Source organism: Saccopteryx bilineata, chromosome 1 (genome assembly GCF_036850765.1).
Source record: "Saccopteryx bilineata isolate mSacBil1 chromosome 1, mSacBil1_pri_phased_curated, whole genome shotgun sequence".
In the NCBI taxonomy this organism is placed as follows: domain Eukaryota; kingdom Metazoa; phylum Chordata; class Mammalia; order Chiroptera; family Emballonuridae; genus Saccopteryx; species Saccopteryx bilineata.
In genome coordinates, this window is record NC_089490.1 from 228,904,421 (window position 1) to 228,927,797 (window position 23,377).

Here is a 23,377-nt window from a genome sequence, read left to right on the forward strand (position 1 = left end):
GCTTTGTGAGGAAATGAATGCGGAGCACAGACACCTTCTCTTATACACAGAAATAAGATGGTTATCCCGAGGGAGGTCCCTGGCCAGAGTGTTTGAATTACGAGAGCTGCTGCAGAGATTTCTCTCAGAAAAAAAGTCACCGCTAGCAGCACATTTCAGTGACAAGGAATGGGTCACAAAACTCGGTTACTGCCCTGGCCAGTTGGCTCAGCGGTAGAGCGTCGGCCTAGCGTGCGGAGGACCCGGGTTTGATTCCCGGCCAGGGCACACAGGAGAAGCGCCCATTTGCATCTCCACCCCTCCGCCGCGCTTTCCTCTCTGTCTCTCTCGTCCCCTCCCGCAGCCAAGGCTCCATTGGAGCAAAGATGGCCCGGGCGCTGGGGATGGCTCTGTGGCCTCTGCCCCAGGCGCTAGAGTGGCTCTGGTCGCAACATGGCGACGCCCAGGATGGGCAGAGCATCGCCCCCTGGTGGGCAGAGCTTCGTCCCTGGTGGGCGTGCCGGGTGGATCCCGGTCGGGCGCATGCGGGAGTCTGTCTGACTGTCTCTCCCTGTTTCCAGCTTCAGAAAAATGGAAAAAAAAAAAAAAAACAAAAAAAACAAAAAAAAAAACTCGGTTACTTGTGAGACATATTTAACCTCCTCAATGAACTCAATCGGTCACTTCAGGGGAAAATGACAACTGTCTTCAAGTTGGCAGATAAAGTAGCCGCATTTAAAGCCAAACTGGATTTGTGGGGATGACGCGTGAACAGGGGTATATTGACATGTTTCAAACATTCGTGGGAATTTTGGAAGAGACTGAGCCCAAGCCTTCATTGTCCCAGCTGGTGCACGATCACCTGTATTTGCTTTTAAAAGAGTTTGAATGCTACTTCCCAACCACAAAAAACCCACGAATTGCCAAGGAATGGATCCACGATCCATTTGTCAACAAACCAGGTGAATCCAGATGTCTATGCAAGAAGAGGATCAACTACTAGAGATTGTAATTGATGGCAGCCTTAAAAATATGTTCGAGACTACAATTCTGCCGGTGTTCTGGATTAAAGTCATTAAAGAATACCCCGAGATCGCCACAAAAGCACTAAAACCCCTGTTGCCATTTCCAACATCCTATTTGTGTGAAGCGGGTTTTTCTGCAGTGACAGCAACCAAAACAAAATTACGGAATAGACTGGACATAAGCAACACACTTCGGGCGTCATTGTCTCCCATTACCCCTAGATGGGACTATCTCGTTGCAGAGAAACAAGCTCAGGGCTCCCACTGATTTAGCGTTATGGTTGTTGAGAGATAGGCTACTATCTCTCATTCTATATTAACATTATAATAACCCTTAACTTACAATATTCATAACAATGGTGAGTTGTATTTTTCATGCACTTTATATTTGTTTTTGTTTTTTGTTTTGTATCTTATTTTTAAGGCATGTTTAAACGTTACCATAGCGACTGGAAAGTGTTTGGAGGCAGAAAGGATGTTACTTATGTTATATTGTTGGTGCAATGTTAAGAGGATGCTTCTAATAAAGTTGCATACGAGTACACAGTGGATTCATGTTTATTTTTATTGTCGTAGGTTCATGATTAGTAGCGAGCCTGAACCTATCATATTACATATTGATGTCAGATATGAAACATCAGAATAACAAATTTAAATACAGCCTGAATAATGAGGACATGTTCGTTCCTCCTTTAACTTAGCCCAATAAATATCGTAAGTTCAACAATTATATTTAAAAATACCACAGTTTTTATGCCAGTCGCATAATTTTATTTTGTGCATTTATCCATCCCACCCTAAAGGCCAGTCCGTGAAAATATGTATTTTCTGACATTAAACCAGTCCATGGCCCAAAAAAGGTTGAGGGCCACTGTTCTAGACCCTATTTCCTTTCTCCCCTCCAAAGAGGTAACCAGTATCCTGAAATGGGGGTTTCCATTCCCATGCATGTCTTATATATTACTACATATGTGTCCATAAGAAATACACGTACTGTTATGCATGTTTTTGAACTTTATATAAACGCACTCATATCTATCATTCTGCAAGTTGCCATTTTGCTCAATGCTATTTAGATTTACATTCACAGACAGGTCTATGTCATTCTTTTGAACTTCTAAATTTTATTCCACACCATGAAGACATTAAAATTTATTATTTACCTATTCCTTTTTAAGGAATCTTTCGATGGTTATGTTACAATTATAGACAGTGCTGTGATGAACTTATTTGTACATGTCTCCTGCTCATGTGTAGGAATCTTACCAGTGTATTTAACTAGAAAGTGAAATTGCTGGAAAGAAGTTATCTGTGCATAGAGAAAGCAAAATTGTTTACCAAAGTGTTGGTACTCGTTTCATTTTTAATTTATTTTATTTTATTTTTTTAAGTGAGAGTAGGGGAGATACAGAGACAGACTCCCACATGCGCCCTGACCAAGATCCCCCAGCAATCCCCCTATGGGATGATGTTCTGTCCATCTGGGGCCATGCTCGCATCCGAGCTATTTTTAGCACCTGAGGCAAAGGCTCCAGGGAGACATCCTCAGCACCAGGGATAATGTGCTTGAACCCATGAAGCCATGGTTGAGGGAGGAGAAGTGGGGGAGAGGTAGATGGTCGCTTCTCCTGTGTGCCCTGACCAGGAATCAAACCCAGGACATCCACACACTGGGCTGACAATCTATAATATGACTGAGCCAACCATCCAGGGTCTAATTTACTTATTAAAAATTAAAGATATATCACATACATATTCCAGAGCTGAATCTTATTTCCTTTGTCCCCATCATGACAGATCAACCACATCCCTCTCTCCATATACACAGAACAAGCAATCAATGTTTATAAAACGAAATGAATATCTAAATCAGAGAAGAATAGCAGTTAAAATTTTATTAAAGATTTATTCTAGTCTCCTTCCAGGACCATTATCACCCCCCTTTTCCTCCTCTACCTCCCAACCCCCTTTGCCTCTGGTAATCACCATGCTGTTATCTGTGTCTATGAGTTTTTTTGTTTGTTCATTTGTTTTGTTTAGTTTAATCTCTTCACCTTTTTCACCCAATCTCACCCCCAATAAATTCAATTTAAAAATTGCTTTAGGCATGGACTTGTGTCCCAGTTTTGACCAATAAAATAGAAAGTAACATTTATGTGGGGACTGCTAGAAATCTTCCCATTCTGAATAAAGCAAAAATATTGCATGCTCAAAAACAAAAAAAAACAAAAAACAAAAAAACAAAACCAGATTTGTTCTATGTCTGATGCTATTCTGGGAATTTTAAATATATAATACCTTTTCACTCAGATTGTAACTGGCATTTTTCTTACATTTTAAATGGACTCATTTTTGTATTTTATGTGAAGAGCTACTTTGTTAGTGCTACATGAAACCTGTGATTAAGAGGCTCCCGGTAAATATTTACATTCAAAACTATTTTTCTTTTATTAGTACCTGAGACTTCAAACAAACAAACAACCCCTTAGGGCCTGAGGCGCCCCTGCTGTTGGAAAACTACAAGGGCGCTGACACACGCAAATACGCAAAGAATTAATTTTGGTCCTTTTTAAAAAGAAAACTAATTACACCAAGCAGTTCATTTCTTGGCAAAAGGAAGGTTGGAGTCTTAATTAAATCAAAGGCATTAGGAGAATTTATTAGCCTTGGTTTCACATGGAAACAATATTCATCTTTCATTGGGGAATATACCAGTTTAATCCATTTCTTGCTAAATACAAAAGATTTCTGAAATAAAATTAGAAGAAAAATGCTTAACACTATGTGAAGCAAGATGATGAGCATTTGAAACATTTGATCTTAAGGAAAGTACATCTAAAAATTACCTTTAAGATATTCCTTTCTGTATGGATATTATAACTGAGGAATTTGAAGGTATTAGAAATGACTAGAATTGAGCCACTCGGTAGCCAGATAATCTGTATTTGTCTATGAAAAATTCTATTAACTGACTTCATTATTTTAGGTTCCTTTAAAAAGAACCATAAATACACAAAGCCACAGATCTGAATTTCTATTTATTCCATCTCTTTAATAACAAAAGTGATAGATACTTCCTATAACAAATTAAACAATATAATGATAAATGAAGAAAGTTGGTTGCCCAGGGTGGGGTGGGGTGGGGCGAGGTGGAGGAGGGTCTGAGAGAGTAAACATGATGAACAGAGACTTGACTTGGGGGGGTGAACACACAATACAGTGTAAAGAGATGTGTGTAGAATTGAGCACCTGAAACCTCTATAATTATGTTAATCAGTGTTACCCCAATAAAAACAATTAAAAAGTAAAACTTAGAAAAAGAAAGAGTTAATAGTTCTTCTAAATCCCATTCCATGAGATAATTAATGCTAACAGTCTAGTTATTCCCCCATGCTCCTTCAACTATATATAAATATGCATGCATATATAAGTATATATATATGAAGGATAACTACATCTCCTGTGGGTTATGCTCCTGAGATGTCTGTACTCCTCAAAGAAGATAGTGCATTACCCTAAAAACCTAACAGGGGTCCTTCAGTGAAAATTCAAACAGAAACCAAATACAACTTTGGCTAACAGTACCAGAGACATATTTAGAAATGTGGCTAGTAGTATATTTGCCTCTACTTGTTCACTATGTGCGCATGCACGCGTGTGGGTGTCTGTCTGTGAAATCAGTAATACTAGGCTGATGCTAGAACAATAAACAAAACAGGCAGCAGGAAATCTACTATGACAACATCACCACTCCCAAAGTATATTTAAGTGACAATTTTGGGATTTTAGCTTTATATGTCTCTACTTAAAAGATATGAAGCCACAGAATTTTGCTTTCAAAAATTTAATCATGGAAAAGAAGATGATTTATCTAAAGTGAAGCTTAGTGTTTTCTTTAAACAGGAAAGGCTTTCAAGACTAAAATGCTTTAAATGTCTTGATTTTTCCGTGTGCTTTGAAAGATGCAGAGCCCAGGAACTCTCCTTATAAGCATGGGGGGAAATTTTTTTAAAAGAAACGCTTCCATAAAAAATTAAAGAAGGAGGACCCCTGTGCGGAGGTTTCCAGAGCCATCGCCTTGAGGACCATGTTGCTTCCGAATATTCTGATCACCGGTACACCAGGGGTTGGAAAAACCACGCTAGGCAAAGAACTTGCATCAAAATCAGGACTGAAATACATTAATGTGGGTGATTTAGCCCGAGAAGGGCAGTTATATGATGGCTATGATACAGAATATGACTGTCCCATTTTAAATGAAGATAGAGTAATTGATGAGTTAGAAAACCAAATGAGTGAAGGTGGAGTTATTATTGATTACCATGGTTGTGATTTCTTCCCTGAACGCTGGTTTCATATTGTTTTTGTGCTAACAACAGATAACAGTGAATTGTACAAAAGACTAGAAACAAGGGGTTATAATGAGAAGAAACTACACGACAATATTGAGTGTGAAATTTTTCAAGTTCTTTATGAAGAAGCTTTAGCAGCCTATAATGAAGAAATAGTGCGCCAGCTGCCCAACAATAATCCAAAAGATCTAGAGGATAATATCAATCACATATTGAAGTGGATTGAGCAGTGAATCAAAGAGCATAATCATTGACTGGCCACTTTATAATCACTCTTAATACTTCTCTGCCCACATCATGTAAATTGTCCAATTAGCAGTAAAACATTTTATTAAAATTGTGCTGCAGAATAAAAAAATTAAAAAAAAAAATTAAAGAAGGTATGTTAAAGGAAAACATCTTTAAAAAAATTAACTCCCAAGCAATTTTGTGGAAAAGTCTTACTGAACTTAAGGCTTTGTTTTATGTTTAGTCACAGACCTTGTTTCTTTGAATTCTATATTAGAAAGTCACAATGCATGTGCTATATTTAACATACTTTCGGTAAAAGAAAAAGCAAAAATAGAAAAGAATTGAGTAATTTTTTAAGTAAGTTTCTAGAGATGAACTAAGAGTTTATGAGCAAGAAGCTGTTAGTTTTAATTACATCAGAGAGAAAAATAGACCGCATTTCCTGAGGTTTAAGGAAAAAAATCCACTTCTAGAAGGAACATCATTCATTAATGGCTGTCCTGCATTGTAAATCAATAACCTTTGAAGGTATAGGTGAATGAAACCCTACTGTTTTCACCCAGATTACTCACAAAGTTAATAATATAATTTGGCAACGAGTCTTAAGGTTATCAGAAATTTCTAGTTACTGGCTCTTAAGTTATCTTCAAGCATCCTTGTTTATAGCAGCTTAATAATAAGCAGCAGTGAAGTGGAAATTCTTTTTTGCCTTGACAGCAGGGGTATAGGGAAAGAATTCAGATGAGGAACATATTTCACATCGCCAGAGCTGACAAATGTGAAAGATGTCCCAGAGAAACTCTGCGAGCTACAATTTTTGTAATTAGAAACACTGAAACCTTTCCAAGGAGCTGCCCATATCCAAGGGTGTTTTTTTTTAAATGAAACAAAGGAACTATTTTTCTTACATTGTGATTGTTTTTATTTATAACTTCTTAGTATTGCAAAGAAGACTTCCTGTTCATTGAATAATTTATCTGAAGTCATGCTTTCAGTGGTAAAAGAGAAAAACAAGAGTACTCCTATGGAGTGATGTGTCATCTAGTTTGAGAGCAAAAAATGAAGATATTGGAGGGAAGAGAGCCATTTGTTCAACAAAGTTTTATTCAACATCTAACTCAGGCTAAGTATTGGATACAGCCGCAAGGATATTTACAGAGATAATACTGTGACTGTTTTTATTTACTCATTCTTCTAAATTCTTAAAACATTAATATTGATCACTGAATGCCAAGGCTTGGACAAGATACGAGGGAAATAAAACAGTATCATAAAGCCAAGTTTTTCACTGTTGGAGACGGGCGTTATTTTTTAAATTTATTTTTAAGATTTTATTTATTGATTTTCGAGAAAGGAGAGAGAAAGGGGGAAAGCATCAGCTCATTGTAGTTGCTTCTTGTATGTGCCTTGACCAGGCAAGCCCAGGGATTTCAACTGGGGACCTCAGCATTCCAGGTCAAGGCTTTATCCACTGCGCCACCACAGGTCAGGCCATGACAGAAGTTATAAACATGGAGAAAGACTGGAATGAGTCCTGGGGTGCTGGATTCAAAGTGGAATAATTACTATAAATTCTTAATTTAAATACAGAACTTTAATTTAGACATAGATATAGACATTGACCTAGATACACACACACACACACACACACACACACACACACACACTTCCTAGCTCAGTCGGAGAGATCTGAGACCTGAGAGAGTCTAGAACCAATAACACAGTAGCAACAATGAGCTACAAAAACCCAGATCTTGGCTTTAAAATACCATCCCCATTGAAAGGGCTGAGTCCAGAGCTGGGACAAGGAAGGACCTAGAACATCTTGTTACACCAGAAAGAAATCCTCAAAGAATGATGAAAACATACCAAAAGGACAGAGGAGCAGTTTATAGGGGATTCCACAGGACAAATCTAAAATAATTCAAGAATCAAAATAATTAGTGATAGAATGGAATATAACTCCTTGAACAAAACAAGAATCTTTGTGTTCAAACTAATAAATTAAAAATAAAGTTAATAAAAAAGGAAGCTCTTCCTTAGAGCATGATGCCAACTAATCAAAGAATGGAATGATGGATGCTATAACTATGAAGTGAAAGTTGTTTGTTTTTTTTAGAGAGGAAGAGAGAGAGAAATAGAAGGAGGAGGAGGGAGGGGGGGAGCAAGAGAGAGAGAGAGAGAGAGAGAGAGAAGCATCAACTCAGTGTGCTATTTAGTTGTGCCATTGATTGCTTCTCATATGTGCCCTGACAGGGTTCAAACTGGTGACCTTGGGGTCAAGCCGACTCCTGCAGGATCGAGCTAGTGACCCCAGGATGGAGCTGGCGCCCTCAGGACTCTGGGATGATGCTCTATCCACTGCATCACCAGCCAGGGCTAGAGTAAAAGTTTGATGAGAAAACAAGATATTTACAGTTTCAAAGTATTGCCCCACCAATTACATATTAATTGCAAAAGAAAAATAGTAATTTTACAGAGGAGAAACCTGGTGGATATAAGTTAACCAAGTGCAAAGACAGTGCTATCTGTACAAAATAATACCACGTGCCTACTGATATGAGCTACTGAGAAGGACACAGCCTCCCTTCTATGGCTTTCTTTCTAAAACTACAAAACCTCAACCTAATCACAACAATCTAATAACCAGACAGACAATCTAACAATAGGGCAAACTCAAATTGAGGGCTCTTCTACAAAATAATTGGCCTCTACTCTTCAAAATATGTTAAAATAAAAAAAGACAGAGAACAAAAGAACTATTCCAGATTAAATGAGGCTAATTTGACATAAAAATTCAGGGGAATGTGTGATCCTGGATTGGACAGACAAAAATAGCTACAAAAGATATTATTGAAACAATGGACAAACTTGTATATCAACTAGAAAATAGTATTATATCAAGGTTAAGTTTCCAGATTTTGATAAGTGTACTATATTTTATTATAAGAGAATGCTCTCCTTAGGAAATCCTACTGAAGTGTTTAGGGGTAACTGGGCAACAAGTGGAATACTTACCCTCCAATGATTCAGAAAACCATTATGCTGATATAAAAAATTAAAAATCTAGTAAGCCATTGGTAAATCTCAGTAAACAGTACACATATGTGGAACTTCCTTGGACTAACTGTGTAAATCTTCTTTAAGTTTGAAATTCTGTAAGTATGAGAAGTTATAAACAAACAAAACATTCTAGTTCATGCATTGATAAATGCACTCTTTCAGTCAGTATAGATTCTGTTACTTCTCAGGCAACGGACAAAGATGAGAAGAACACAGATTCCTACCCTTGCGGACATCCCAGTCTTGTTGTATTATTTTTATAACAAGAATTATAATCAACATCAAAACATATTGTCCGTCTACTTCAACATTCTGACCCAAATTGGCCAAGTGGCATCAATGAAGATCTTGTGGTATGAAACAACTGCTGTCCATGACACCAACTTTAAACTCGGGGCAAACCCCAACTACATCCTTATTTTTCCTTGATACCCTATTAGATGCCTGTCCCCCCACTGTACCATGTCTATCACCAAGCTTGTATCTTTACTGGCCTTGCAACAAAGCCTAGTTATGTCAGTATGAAAAGACCCACTATCTCCAGTTGCTGGAATTTCAGGCCCATTATGACTGGCTTCTCATGGGAAAAAAGGCAAACACAGCCTTTAAGTTCCAAGAAAGAAAATTAAAAACAGTAAGCAGCCATACCTGGATTAGTAATGAATGACAGCGCACAGCCTGGAACTATTAGTTTCATCTAGGCCGGAAAGAATCTCGGTGAAGGGATTTGGGGCTGTGGCTCTATCTGCTAAGAATTTTGAAAATGAAACACCGATCCGCTGAAAGTAGCCCATGCCTAGGCAGAGCACAACAATGTGTACGCAGTTGCAACCAAAGGTTTATATATGAGATCTAATAAAGGGCTACACATCAGTGTAAAGTTTTCGGATTTTTCCATTTGAACTCCAAAAAAAATGGGGCTCAAAATATTCACATCTTGGAGCTGCCAAGCTAAATAATTTAATAATATCTTCTTGAACAGAAAAGTCATTCTCCCCCCAGGACATATTTTTCAAAACATTAAATGTCCTGTTAGTTTAGACCTTCTCTTGCAAGCAGCTGCATTCTGGGTTGGTGGGGTTTTTTTGTTTGGTTTTTTTTTATTTTGAAACTGGAGAGTGATGGTTTGCCTCTCCTATAATTGGAGAAAAATTCCAGTCGCATTAGGTAGGGAGCCTTCAAATCACATACCTTTAAGAGCTTCAATATTTTGGTACTCTTCACAGTACACAAAATTTGAAATAGTCAAAGTATCTTCAAGAGGCAGGGAGGAAAAATATGTTTTGAAATAAAAGGGAGGAAACATTTCACACCGCAAGATTAAAGTAGTCTTCTCTTTAAACGTGTTTCATTAAGCATGGAAAGGATTTAGCAACCAAATGAGATTAAAGGTGAAAATGAGAATGCCTGGGGACAATGAAGACTTAGTCCTTGACTTAGGAAGTGTGGTGACACAGATCTATCTGCTGGTTCACAGTAACGATTTCCATGTGCTAATCTTGCAAAGGTTAAGACTCATGATTAAGCTAAAATATGTTGCTTTCTAAATAGTTCAATGTGTTGATTACTTGCATTTACCATATATTCTTCTTAATGAGGATAATGTAGTTGCCCATTGGATTAGAAGATTTAAGAACATAACTTTCAGGGCTTTTGACTATTAACTAATTGCTTAAATCTGTTGTAGCTAGCAGGTCTTCTGTAATTCCCACGGTGTGGAACTTGTGTTCTATTTCTTTTCCCTACTTTCCTCTCCACACAGAGAGGGCAGAGCAGGAATGATGGAAAGAGAAAAGAATAGGGGAGCCCAGGGGAAAAGGCCCTGAGCAGGTTCCTTGTCCTTCCCCAGGAAATCCTCCAGATTGGTACCAAAACACCCAGGAAGGTTCTATGACACAGAAGCAAGAATTTTTTTGCTGTTTTCTAGTTCTTTGTTTTGCTTTGAATCTTTTGGTAGCTCCAGCTAAGGGAAAGGGGGGGTGGGTGGAGAACCCCTTCTTTGAAAAGCTACACCTACTGGTGGCCCTGAGGGTTCTCCAAGGGAGCCTAAAAGCTTCCTAGACAAGTTTGGAAGTGGTTTAGGCCTAACTGCCTCAGTTTCCCAGGACACAAACAGAGTTGCATGTGCTCTAGAGAAGCCCCTCCTATTCACCCAGACCTGGATAATCGGAAGCAGCTATGTAGCATCATTTATCTCCTTAATACTAAGGTTTCAAAGCAGTCTTCTGGGTAAGCATAGTATTAACCAAATACAATAAAATAAAATAGCAAAACACAGACTCAGATATTTAGGCTCGACCACAGGCTGCTGCTCTAGTCAGCTAACCAAGGGCACTGAAGCCCTCCATTCTATCACCTGGAAAGTAAAAGGGTCATCCAAGATGGGCCATGTCCAAACTGTATCCCTTAGAGGTCAGTGTCCCAAGCCATCTCTAAGACAGGCACTCTGGGGCATCAGCTTCTAGGATTCTGCCTCGTTGGGTCAGGGAAACATGACTAGCACCTCCTGCACATTCATCTGCAGGTTCTCATTTCCAGGCGCATGGTACATTTCAAGGTACAAAAACCTTTGGATGGCTAGAGCTTCTTCTTTTCGGAACAGCCACAGATCATGGGCTGCCACCAGCTTCATATTTAACACACAGAAAACACATTAATCAAGACTGCATAAAGGGCTCTGTTTTCCACCAAATAGTTGTAGGTGGCATACTAAAGCAAAATTTACTCTTCCTCAGGCCCTATTCATTTCTTTACTGTACTTACCACTATTTGTATATGAACATACACAATATATATGTATATGTGTATGTATTATATACATGTGTATGTATATTTAATATGTGTGTATATTTATACGTTTTTCTCAAGGGCAAGGACCTTAAGTGCCATGTTTTCTGTGCTAGGCACTGAGGGTTTTTTTCATTTATTTGTTGACTTTTTTAGAGAGAGAGAAGAAGAGAGAGAAATAGAAACATTGACCTGTTCCTGTATGTGCCCTGACCAGGGATCGAACCCACAGCCTTTGCATATCAGGACGATGCTCCAACCAACAGAGCTATCGGCCAGGCTGTTTATTTTTGACAAATATGTATCTGGCACTGTGTTGGCTAAACTCCACACACTAAGTAAGCCAGGATTAATTACATATATATATATTTCAAGTGTGTGTGTGTTTGTATGGTGAGAGAGGAGGGCTTTGTGTTTGCTAATTTGGTTTGATTACTCCCAGTAGAATCCAGGTCTGGAATGGGCGTTTTATTTTTTTTAATTAATTTATTTATTTTTATAGATTTTTAAACAGAAATTTATTTCTCACAGTTTGGAGGCTGAAGTCTGAGATCAGGGTGCCAGAGTGGTCAGGTTCTGGTGAGGACCCTCTTCCCAGTTGCAGACTGCTGACTTCTAGCCACATCATCACGTGGTGGGCGTTTTATTTTTGAGGTCAGAATGATCAGTGCAGAGATGAAAGAAATGCTCTTTTCAAAGGAATATTTTTCTTCTCTAGAGTTTTACACATGATAAGATGAGTGAAGAATGTGTTGCTTGGGTATCTTTTCCTAGAGGAGTTTTAAATTTTTCAGGCTGTCATGATGACTCATGTGAATGACAATTTTAGTTAAGAAAATAACTTTGGCTCTTTGGCCAAGTAGAAAAAAACACACCAGAAGTCTACATTAGTGTTTTGTTATCGTTGACATGCTGGCCTTCAAAGGCTTAGAAGAAACCCAAAATGCTGTCAATCTGGAATTTCTTTCTAACGAATTCATAACTCATTCCAAATACATTGTTTTTTTTTCACTAGCCAATTCATCTCTAAAATATTGAATGCTTTGATTCCAAGTTGGCTTGGGTGTATCATACAGAAATAGAAAAGAAATTAAAATGAGAACTATTTACTTTGTTTTAAATTGAGCTTAGTCATTTGTCATGATGATTCAAAGTGGGGGAAATAAGTTTATGGAATGCATAATGTTGTTTTCTCCAAAACCACTAAAACTTTGAAAAGACAAAGCCATTGTATGCAAATATTAAAGCACAACACAATGATGCAACAGTTCATGAGTTACCTAGGAAATAAATTCCTTTATAGGAATGGTACAGATCCCATGTGCTCTCTGGGTATAAACAGTGGAGTGGTGAGCACATTCCCATGTATAGAAAGGTCCCCTAATACCAATGAGGCAACTGGCGAAGAGGCCCAACAAGTCATCTGTGAGGCGGAGTTACATCCCATTGAACCATGGCTCTTACTTAACATTGGAAAATGTGTGAACGTCTCTGAAACCAGATAAAGAACTATGGAACATTTCCCTCGAAAACACTACATCATCATAAAATTTTGTGTATAATTTCGGGGGTTATTTAGGCCTCTGAATGGCATTCAAAGATCCCAGGTTGAGAGGCCCTGAGGCAGAGATACAGGCCTATGAAGGGAAGAAGATAGTATGACCACTGGGCCTGCCAAACAAAATAATAGGAATTGAGACTTTTAAAAGATAATAAAAACGTGCAGGAAAGTGGGAGAAAACAGAATGTTAAAGGAGAGAGAAAAGAGTGAACAAAGGAGATAGTGGAATAAAAATAGAAGTGGGAAGATTAGAAAACCAAAGAGAAAAGGGAACAATCAGAGTAAGCAGAGGAGTCCAGAAAGGCAGAGGGAAAACGCATTAGGACAAATGTGGGCTCACATTGACCTTCACTGCCGGCAGTTACTAAGTGTTGCCCGTGTGCTCATGATATGCTAAGCACTTTTCAAGTACTTAGTTAAAGCTTGTGCCTCTTAAGTGTATAAGACCCATCTTATACATCTCACAGCTCAAGAAACTGAGGCACAGAAAGACTATGTCTACTGTTCAATAGACTAGTAAGTGACCAAGCTGGGATTTAAAACAAGACCCAGCCCTGGCCGGTTGGCTCAGCGGTAGAGCGTCGGCCTGGCGTGCGGGGGACCCGGGTTCAATTCCCGGCCAGGGCACATAGGAGAAGCGCCCATTTGCTTCTCCATCCCCCGCCCCCCTCCTTCCTCTCTGTCTCTCTCTTCCCCTCCCGCAGCCAAGGCTCCATTGGAGCAAAGATGGCCCGGGCGCTGGGGGATGGCTCCTTGGCCTCTGCCCCAAGTGCTAGAGTGGCTCTGGTCGCGGCAGAGCGATGCCCTGGAGGGGCAGAGCATCGCCCCCTGGTGGGCAGAGCATCGCCCCTGGTGGGCGTGCTGGGTGGATCCCGGTGGGGCACATGCGGGAGTCTGTCTGACTGTCTCTCCCCATTTCCAGCTTCAGAAAAAAAAAACGAAAAAAAAAACAAGACCCGCTGTTTGCTGTTTGATCTCAAAGCCAGCATCTGAGTCTTTGAGGAAGCTCTCAGCCCTGTCTCTCTGACTCTGAGTGGCATCTCTGGACCTCAGATTTGTACTCCTCCTGAAGAGTTTTCTACTAATAAAAGTGACACACTATCTTCCTCTACAGGCCCTGCACCAGCATCTAAATTATTCTCATCGAGAGCTGAAATGGTCGTGATTTTTTTTTTTCAGCTTAACTGCCATATAACCTTGTGTGTCGTGCTTTTCATTCCAACTGAAACGGTACTTTTAGGTATGTTTTTCATTTCTAGAAATTCCACAGTTTCACATGTCAAAAGACTTCAGATGCTTTGAACTTGTAGCAAAACCGTACTAGAAATACAGCCCATAACAGTCCGCTGATGCGGACGCTGACTCCTCACCAAGGGGCATGGCCTCGTGGCATGACACGTGTTTGTCAGACTGGCTGCCAGCTGTCTCCCTTTAGTGACTTTTCACAATTCTGTTTTGTTAAAGCTGCCTTCCCAAATCATGGATATGGGGGGGGGACTGGCTACATTGATCTTGAAAGGTTTATGCTATACATATCTGGTCCACTGCATCCCAGTATGGTTTTGATTTAGTGTGCCCTTTTGGTATGAATACTAGGTTTACAAATAACTTCATTCTTCTCAGAGTTTCAGTAATTGGTATTTTTCACATGGTTACCAAGCAAAACTAGAGCATGTGCTTCAAAGCCGGGGTGCCCCCTGACAATGTGTTTCTCTTTAATATGTGAATGGTTCAAGTCATCTCATCCCAGGTGTGGAACATATCTAGAGCAGATGCTTGAATTTTTAAATGCATTTATTTGATCTCATAAAAATACAAATTAATTACAAGTTTAATCACAGAACTAGAAGGAAGCATTCAGAGAAAACACTATTAGTACAAGGTACTAAAACTACCATCATTTTCTTAATGTGCAGTACGTATGCATTCCCTAGTCACAATTAAACATGGAACACACTTTAAAAGCAGAAAATGTACAAAAGAAGCATTCCAAAAATGTGGCCTTTTGTCTTCTTTGTGATTGGTATTGTATAAGGATTTGAGGGTAGAGGATAGGGGGATGAGTGAGCAATTTGAATGATAGTTCATAGACAGCTAGCATAAAAACACTATTTAAATATTCTCATCATCCCATCCACATGTTTAGGAAAATGTCTAGGTGGATGATGTACGGTTCTGATATAAATATTTCCATATCAATAGAAGACAACTAAACACATTAGTGAGAAGCACTTTTTGTATTATTTATATTTCTTTCTATATATGCTGTCACCCCATTAGAGTGAGCTGCCCAAGTGTTCCAGGTAGACGTTGTGTCTTGTTCTATGATCAGAGCCCAGGACATTAAGGTGCTCAATAAACACTTGTTCAATGAAATAAGGCATAATCTCTACTCGTAAAGAGGCTGTAATCTAGAACACCTAATATTCTAAATAACTGAACTTCATCTTATCTTGGCTGCATTACTTAATATAACTTATCTATATAAATAAGGAATATCAGTTCTTGCCATTCTATCAGCATAGTACAAACATTAGGAGGTCTACATTTTTATGGAAAAAAAAAAGAGATGCCAATACTTCTTACTAGATTTTTTACCATTTTTTTTTTCAATTTACTCTCTACTGTTTTAAAACTTGATTCCTTTTTGACTAATTTAACCACGGCTAATAGCATGCATTGAATACAGTAGATGGCTAGCACTAATCATTTTATGTGCATTTCTCATTTCATGCTCACAATCACCCTATGAGCTAATATTACACGGCCCCCATCAGGCAGACAATGAGAGAGACAAACGGGTGAAAGGAATATAAGAATATGGAAACAGAACAACATAAAACAAGATCTAATGGAGACAGCATTTTAAATCAGCAGTGAAAAGATGGATTAGTCAATGTTAATGTTGAAATAACTGGTAAGGCCTGACCTGTGGTGGCGCAGTGGATAAAGCGTCAACCTGGAAATGCTGAGGTCGCCGGTTCAAAACCCTAGGCATGCCTGGTCAAGGCACATATGGGAGTTGATGCTTCCAGCTCCTCCCCCTTCTCTCTCTGTCTGTCTCTCTCTCTCTCTCTCTCTCTCTCTCCCTCCCTCTCTCTCTCCTCTCTAAAAAAATGAATAAATAAAATAAAAAATTTAAAAAACCCAACAAATTAGTAACTTTAAAAAGAAAAAAAAAACAAAAAAAAAAAAAAAAGAAAAGAAATAACTGGTAATCCACTTGGAAAAACAAAATATAATTAGCTCCTAAAATAACGGCAAATGAATCTCAGAGGAACTAAAAATTAAAAATGTCAAAAATAAGACAAAGACATAATAAGCACTACAAAAAATATTTTTATGAACTTAGCTTGTGACATAAAAGCTAGAAACAATTTTTTAAAGTAATACTGACAAAATTGACTATTCTCAAGTTTAAAATTCATTATGGCACTTTCTTCCCTTCATTTTTTTTCACCCAATGGAATAATTCGGCCTAAATTCATTAGCAGGACCTTCCTCCCTCTCCCTTCTTTTCCATCCTTTTTGCTTTCCTCTGGGCTGGGCAGAGGCTGCAGGGGAGAGGGGTGTCAGTGTGTCCTGGAACAGCAATATGGTCAATTGGAGCCAGAAGGTTTGTTATATACAAGGTAATTGAGCAAATAAGTAATACACTGAGGTTAATGGGAGGCAGGTTTCCTTACATGAAAAGAGAAGAGCTTAGGAAAAAAATAAATCTTTACAATATTGGATTACAATTGGAGGTACAGGTCTAAACTTATTATATTTATTTATTTACTTACTTATTAGGTGAGAGGAGGAATGATAGTGAGGCAGACTCCCGCATGAACCCCAAACAGGATCTACCCGGCAACCCCATCTGGGGCCGATGCTCAAATACCAAGCTATTATATGCCTGCCAATGCTCTATCCAGTGAGCTACTGGCCAGGGCCAATAGTTATTTATATAGGTAGATACAGAAGTAAATATAAATATGTATGATGTATAAGTATAGATATATATCTATAGCTACCATACATATATACATATGTGTACATGCATACATATATATGTACACACATACAAATATACATATATGCACATGTATATCTATACATAGCATACATATCTGTATTTCTGATATATCTTTATATATCTACGAGTAAGGATATAGACATGTATCTTTCTATAGAGAGAGAATTGATATGTATGTGTGTATACACACACACACACACACACACACACACACACACATATATATATATATATATATATATATATAATTTCCAAGCTCTGTCCGCTGACAGGACCTAAAAGCAATGAGGCCTGGGCAGCAACGAACACACCTAGCATCTAGGTCTTTGTTTCTAAACACCCTTCTCCAATAAAGAGACACAGAGCTCGTTGGGAGAAAGGACTGATCACAGGGCTTGGCAGGAAAAGCACAGGATGAGCTTAGACTATCCTGCTGTGACAGAATTTGAGAAAGTGCTCAAACAACCACTGTCAAAAGGACACAGGGCTCAGCCTGAAGAGCCAATTTTCACTGGCCGTGCATGAGATCATTTGAGCATCAAAATAAATAAGGATAATACAATCTTCCTTACATGAAAAGTATGATATAAGATGTCTGCATAGCTAGGCAGAAAATTAAAGAAAATGCTCATTAGTGGTTACACTGTGATGGGAACAGAAGAGAAATATGGTGAAAACCATTTTGGTGGCATCTTTTTTTTAAGAAGATCATTCTTTCATAGAAGATATATAGTAGATATATAGAAGATATATAGTAGCTTCATTACAAAACTCTAATATTGTTAAGCTATAAAAAAATACCATAATGGAGACTATATATAAAAACAAAGAAAACTGGTTACAATGGGTTAATTAAAAAAATGTTTTCACTAAGAATCTGGCTGTGCCCCAACATGTGTGCATAGGGACAAGAACTAAATGTCCTGCTATCACATAAGTCAATAGTGTGAAAAGAGAACTCATCTCTGTTCACTGTCAATCTTTTCATTGTTCTGTATTTCAGTCCCAGGCCCAGACCACACTGTTGGAACCATCAGCCTTAGCCTCATCTTTAATCCCCATGCAATTCATGCTCACTCCCCATCCAATTTATTCTGTCTCTAAAATGCCATCCAAGCTACCCTCTTCTCTGCTCTCTCCGTATGCATGATTGCTGTCCTAGTTCGGATCATTCTCAACTCTCACTGTCTTTTGCTCTTGGGTTGCAACCTTGACCCTGTCACTAAAGTTGTCTCTATGTACAAACATTTTCAGTGGGTTTCTACTGACCACACACACACACACACACACACACACACATACAAATCATAGTTCATATACACAAAAGTTAAAATAGATTACAGACATAACAGTAAAAGGTAAAAACTATAAAACTTCTGAAAGGAAATCTTTAAAACCTTAGGCTGAGCAAAGATTTCTTAGGTACAAAAAGCACAAACAATGTAAGAATAATTGATAAACTAAACATCAAAATAAAAATGTATGCCCTCTAACAACACCACTGAGAAAATGAAAAGGAGGCCCTAGCTGGATGGCTTAGTGGATAAAACATTGACCTGGTGCACCAGAGGTCGTGAGTTTGACCCTCTGGTCGGAGCACCTACAAGAAGCAACCAATGAGTGCACAACTAAATGGAACTAAGTGAAACAACAAGTTGATACTTTGCGTGCTCTCTCTCTCTCTCCCCCCATTTTTCCCCACCTCTCTTCCTTTTCTCTTTCTTGTCCTCTCTAAAATCAATGGGGAAAAAAAAGAACATGAAAAGGCAAGCATTAGACTGGAAAAAACATTCACAATACATATATGCACCAAAGGACTTATATCCAGACACACAAAGAACTCTTAAAATTCAATCATAAGACAACCCAATTTAAAAATGGGCAAAAGATTTGAATAGACATTCACAAAATAAGCTACATTTATGGAAAATAAGAACATGAAAAGACACAAATTCAAACCAAATGAGATACCACTACACATCAATGGCTAAAACTAAAAAGACTAATGATATCGTGTGTGTGTTTATCTTAGAGCAACGGGAACTTTCACATATTGGTGGGAATGTGAAACAGCACAATTCTGAGAACTGCTGAACAGTTTCTCATAAAGTTAAACATAACCTTACTCTACGATCCTGCATTTCCACTCCTAAATATTAACCCGAGAAATATGAAGAAATATTACAACAAAAAGACATACATAAATGTTCACAGGTGCTTTATTCATAATAACCAAAATTTAAAAAAAATTAGAAGCAACCTAAATGTACATCAATAGAAAATAAATAAATGTGTTGTGGTCTATCCACACAATGGAATACAACTCAACAATAAAAAGGAGCAAACTATTCATACATACAACTTGGATGAGTCTCAGAAACATTATGTTGAGCAATAAAAGCCAGACAAAATAGAGGACATACTGTGTGATAACATTTGTGTTAAATTCAAGAACAGGTAAAACTAATATATAATGGCAGAAGCTGATGAGCGGTGGCCTGGGGCTGGGAGGGGGAGGGGAGACTAAGGCGTGTCCAACCAGGCACAGGGAACTTTAAGGTCACAGAAATGTTCTGAATTTTGACTGTGCTGGTGGTTACCTGGCTGTATAGATTTGTCAAACACCTAAAATTATATACTTTAAGTGGAAACATTTTATTATACACAAATTACCTCTCAATAAAGTTAATTTTATAAGAAAATAAAATTGAGAGATGCAAAAATGTTCATTCAGCACTGGCTACAGAGGTCACACAATGTTTCCAACACTTTCCTAGCCCCCGCACAATTCAATGTAAAGGTATTTGGCCTTCTGGAAATTCTGTCTGGCAGTGCTAAGGGTGGATGCATATCCTGGTCTCCCTTATAAGAGTCATCCTGCTTCAACATCCTTCAGAATTATTTTTTAATTTTTTAAACAAGATTTGAAAACAAATAATTTATTGTAGTATATTCACAAAATTCAAGAATTGCAACAACTTAATTTGGATAATATACTATAAAATAAAATATAAGCATATATAACATATATGCCTGTATTTTATTTATTGATTTGAGAGACAGAGAGAGAGTACAGAAACATTGATTTACTCCTGTATGTGCCCTGACCAGGGATCAAACCATCAACCTCTGTGTATCAGGACAATGCTCTAACCAACCAAACTATCTGGCCAGGGCTGTAGCTGGAATAATATTTAAAAGTGTCCACTGTTGCCTCCCAGGAGAGGTACTGGGGCTGAAGGGCAAGGGTGGAAGCTAATACTCTGTTATTATACCCTGTACACATAGCATCTATTCTAAAAAGTTTTCTAGTCTAGAGATCAGCTATTACCCACGAAACAGATATTTAGCATAATTAGAAAATAAATTAGAGTTGATGTCCTCCTATAGCTTTACAGACTTCCAGCTCTTTGAACAGTGTCAGAAACTGACACTTAGCCCTTAAGCTCTCCTATTGATATACTTGTTACTTATACTTCATCATCATAAAAATGTTTTGATTCTATTAGTCATCATATAGCAGTTTACATCATTGAAAATGCTTTCTGGCCACATGCAAAAGAATGAAACTTGACTACAGCCTGTCCCCGTGTACTAAAATTAATTCAAAAATGGATCAAAGACCTAAATATAAGATCTGAAACAATTAAGTACATAGAAGAAGACATAGGCACTAAACTCATGGACCTGGGTTTTAAAGAACATTTTATGAACTTGACCCCAATGGCAAGAGAAGTGAAGGCAAAGATAAATGAATGGGACTACATCAGAATAAAAAGTTTTTGCTCAGCAAGAGAAACTGATAACAAAATAAACAGACAGCCAACTAAATGGGAAATGATATTTTCAAACAACAGCTCAGATAAGGGCCTAATATCCAAAATATACAAAGAACTCATAAAACTCAACAACAAACAAACAAACAATCCAATAAAAAAATGGGAAGAGGACATGAACAGACACTTCTCCCAGGAAGAAATACAAATGGCCAACAGATATATGAAAAGATGCTCAGCTTCATTAGTTATTAGAGAAATGCAAATCAAAACTACAATGAGATACCACCTCACCCCTGTTAGATTAGCTAATATCAACAAGACAGGTAATAGCAAATGTTGGAGAGGCTGTGGAGAAAAAGGAACCCTCATACACTGTTGGTGGGAATGTAAAGTAGTACAACCATTATGGAGGAAAGTATGGTGGTTCCTCAAAAAACTGCAAATAGAACTACCTTATGACCCAGCAATCCCTCTACTGGGTATATACCCCAAAACCTCAGAATCATTGATACGTAAAGACACATGTAGCCCCATGTTCATTGCAGCACTGTTCACAGTGGCCAAGACATGGAAACAACCAAAAAGCCCCTCAATAGAAGACTGGATAAAGAAGATGTGGCACATATACACTATGGAATACTACTCAGCCATAAGAAATGATGACATCAGATCATTTACAGCAAAATGGTGGGATCTTGATAACATGATATGAAGTGAAATAAGTAAATCAGAAAAAAACAAGAACTACATGATTCCATACATGGGTGGAACATAAAAACGAGACTAAGAGACATGGACAAGAGAGTGGTGGTTACCAGGGGTGGGGGGAGGGAGGACACAGGAGGGAGAGAGGGAGAGAGTTAGGGGAAGGGGGAGGGACACAGAGAAAACTAGACAGAGGGTGACGGAGGACAATCTAACTCTGGGTGAGGGGTATGCAACATAATTTAATGACAAGATAACCTAGACATGTTTTCTTTGAATATATGTACCCTGAATTATTAATGTCATCCCATCAACATTAATAAAAATTTATAAAAAAAAAAAAAAAAAAGAAAATGCTTTCTGAATGAATCTACCCCCCCCCCCCCACCTCCTACCTTTCTGCTTCCTGATGAACACTCACAGCTCTCATTCATGCCTGGGTAGCACGGTCAGCAAAAATCAGAGGCCAACACACGTCCAAAATGACAGGGCCAAGAAACAACAGCAAATGACAGAGGTATTACTAGGAGGATTTTAAAAATTACTTGAACTTACTTGGAGTTAATGACAGTTTATTCTATGAGCAACATGCTACAGTGTGGATCTAGAACAAAATAAAAAACCAAAACAAACAGAAAACAAGATAATAGACTAAAAATTAAAATTTTACTTTTTTTTTTTTTCTTTTCATTTTTCTGAAGCTGGAAACAGGGAGAGACAGTCAGACAGACTCCCGCATGCGCCCGACCGGGATTCACCCGGCACGCCCACCAGGGGCGACGCTCTGCCCACCAGGGGCAATGCTCTGCCCATCCTGGGCGTCGCCATGTTGCGACCAGAGCCACTCTAGCGCCTGAGGTAGAGGCCACAGAGCCATCCCCAGCGCCCGGGCCATCTTTGTTCCAATGGAGCCTTGGCTGCGGGAGGGGAAGAAAGAGACAGAGAGGAAAGCGCAGCAGAGGGGTAGAGAAGCAAATGGGCGCTTCTCCTGTGTGCCCTGGCCGGAAATCGAACCCGGGTCCTCCGCACGCTAGGCCGACGCTCTACCGCTGAGCCAACCGGCCAGGGCCTAAAATTTTACTTTTAATTGAACTTTCCCCAAATTAAAAATTAAACTGGTAGGTAACCAACACTTAAAATATATCTTCAAATGATCCTATGAATTAAACCTGACAAATTTAATTTTACTTAAGTAAAAATAGTAGATATTCAATCAAAGACATTGAATAGTTGCTGAAAATTCAATTTGACCATAAATTATTCTGAATATTAAAGCATGTCAAGTGATTCATACATTTCCAAACACTATGTCTAAAACCTGTTTCTACCCCTAAAGTTGTATGTCACAGAGGGGTAAAAAAATAAAGAGTAATCAAAGTCTTCCAAAAAATTGAAGAAGAAGCAATACTTCCAAACACATTTTATGAGGCCAACACAACCCTCATACCAAAACCAGGCAAGGATGGCACAAAAAAAGAAAACTACAGACCAATATCTCTAATGAATACAGATGCTAAAATACTAAACAAAATACTAGCAAATCGAATACAACAACATATTAAAAAAATAATACATCATGATCAAGTGGGATTCATCCCAGAATCTCAAGGATGGTTCAACATACGTAAAACGGTTAACGTAATACACCATATCAACAAAACAAAGAACAAAAACCACATGATCTTATCAATAGACGCAGAAAAGGCTTTCGATAAAATACAACACAATTTTATGTTTAAGACTCTCAACAAAATGGGTATAGAAGGAAAATATCTCAACATGATAAAGGCCATATATGATAAACCATCAGCTAACATCATATTAAATGGCACTAAACTGAAGGCTTTCCCCCTTAAATCAGGAACAAGACAGGGTTG

The 23,377-nt window shown here is 38.4% G+C and overlaps 2 protein-coding genes across 10 annotated transcripts in view; one reads left to right on the forward strand and one right to left on the reverse strand.

Moving 5' to 3' along the window:
• The window catches only part of DISP1 (dispatched RND transporter family member 1), a 193,888-nt gene that overhangs the window by 111,766 nt on the left and 58,745 nt on the right, over window positions 1-23,377 (reverse strand). The window lies entirely within an intron of this gene.
• LOC136320321 (adenylate kinase isoenzyme 6) lies at window positions 5,054-5,669 on the forward strand. The gene has a single exon (XM_066253509.1). It carries the CDS (start codon window positions 5,092-5,094, stop codon window positions 5,587-5,589), a length of 498 nt encoding a protein of 165 aa, XP_066109606.1. The 5' UTR covers window positions 5,054-5,091; the 3' UTR covers window positions 5,590-5,669.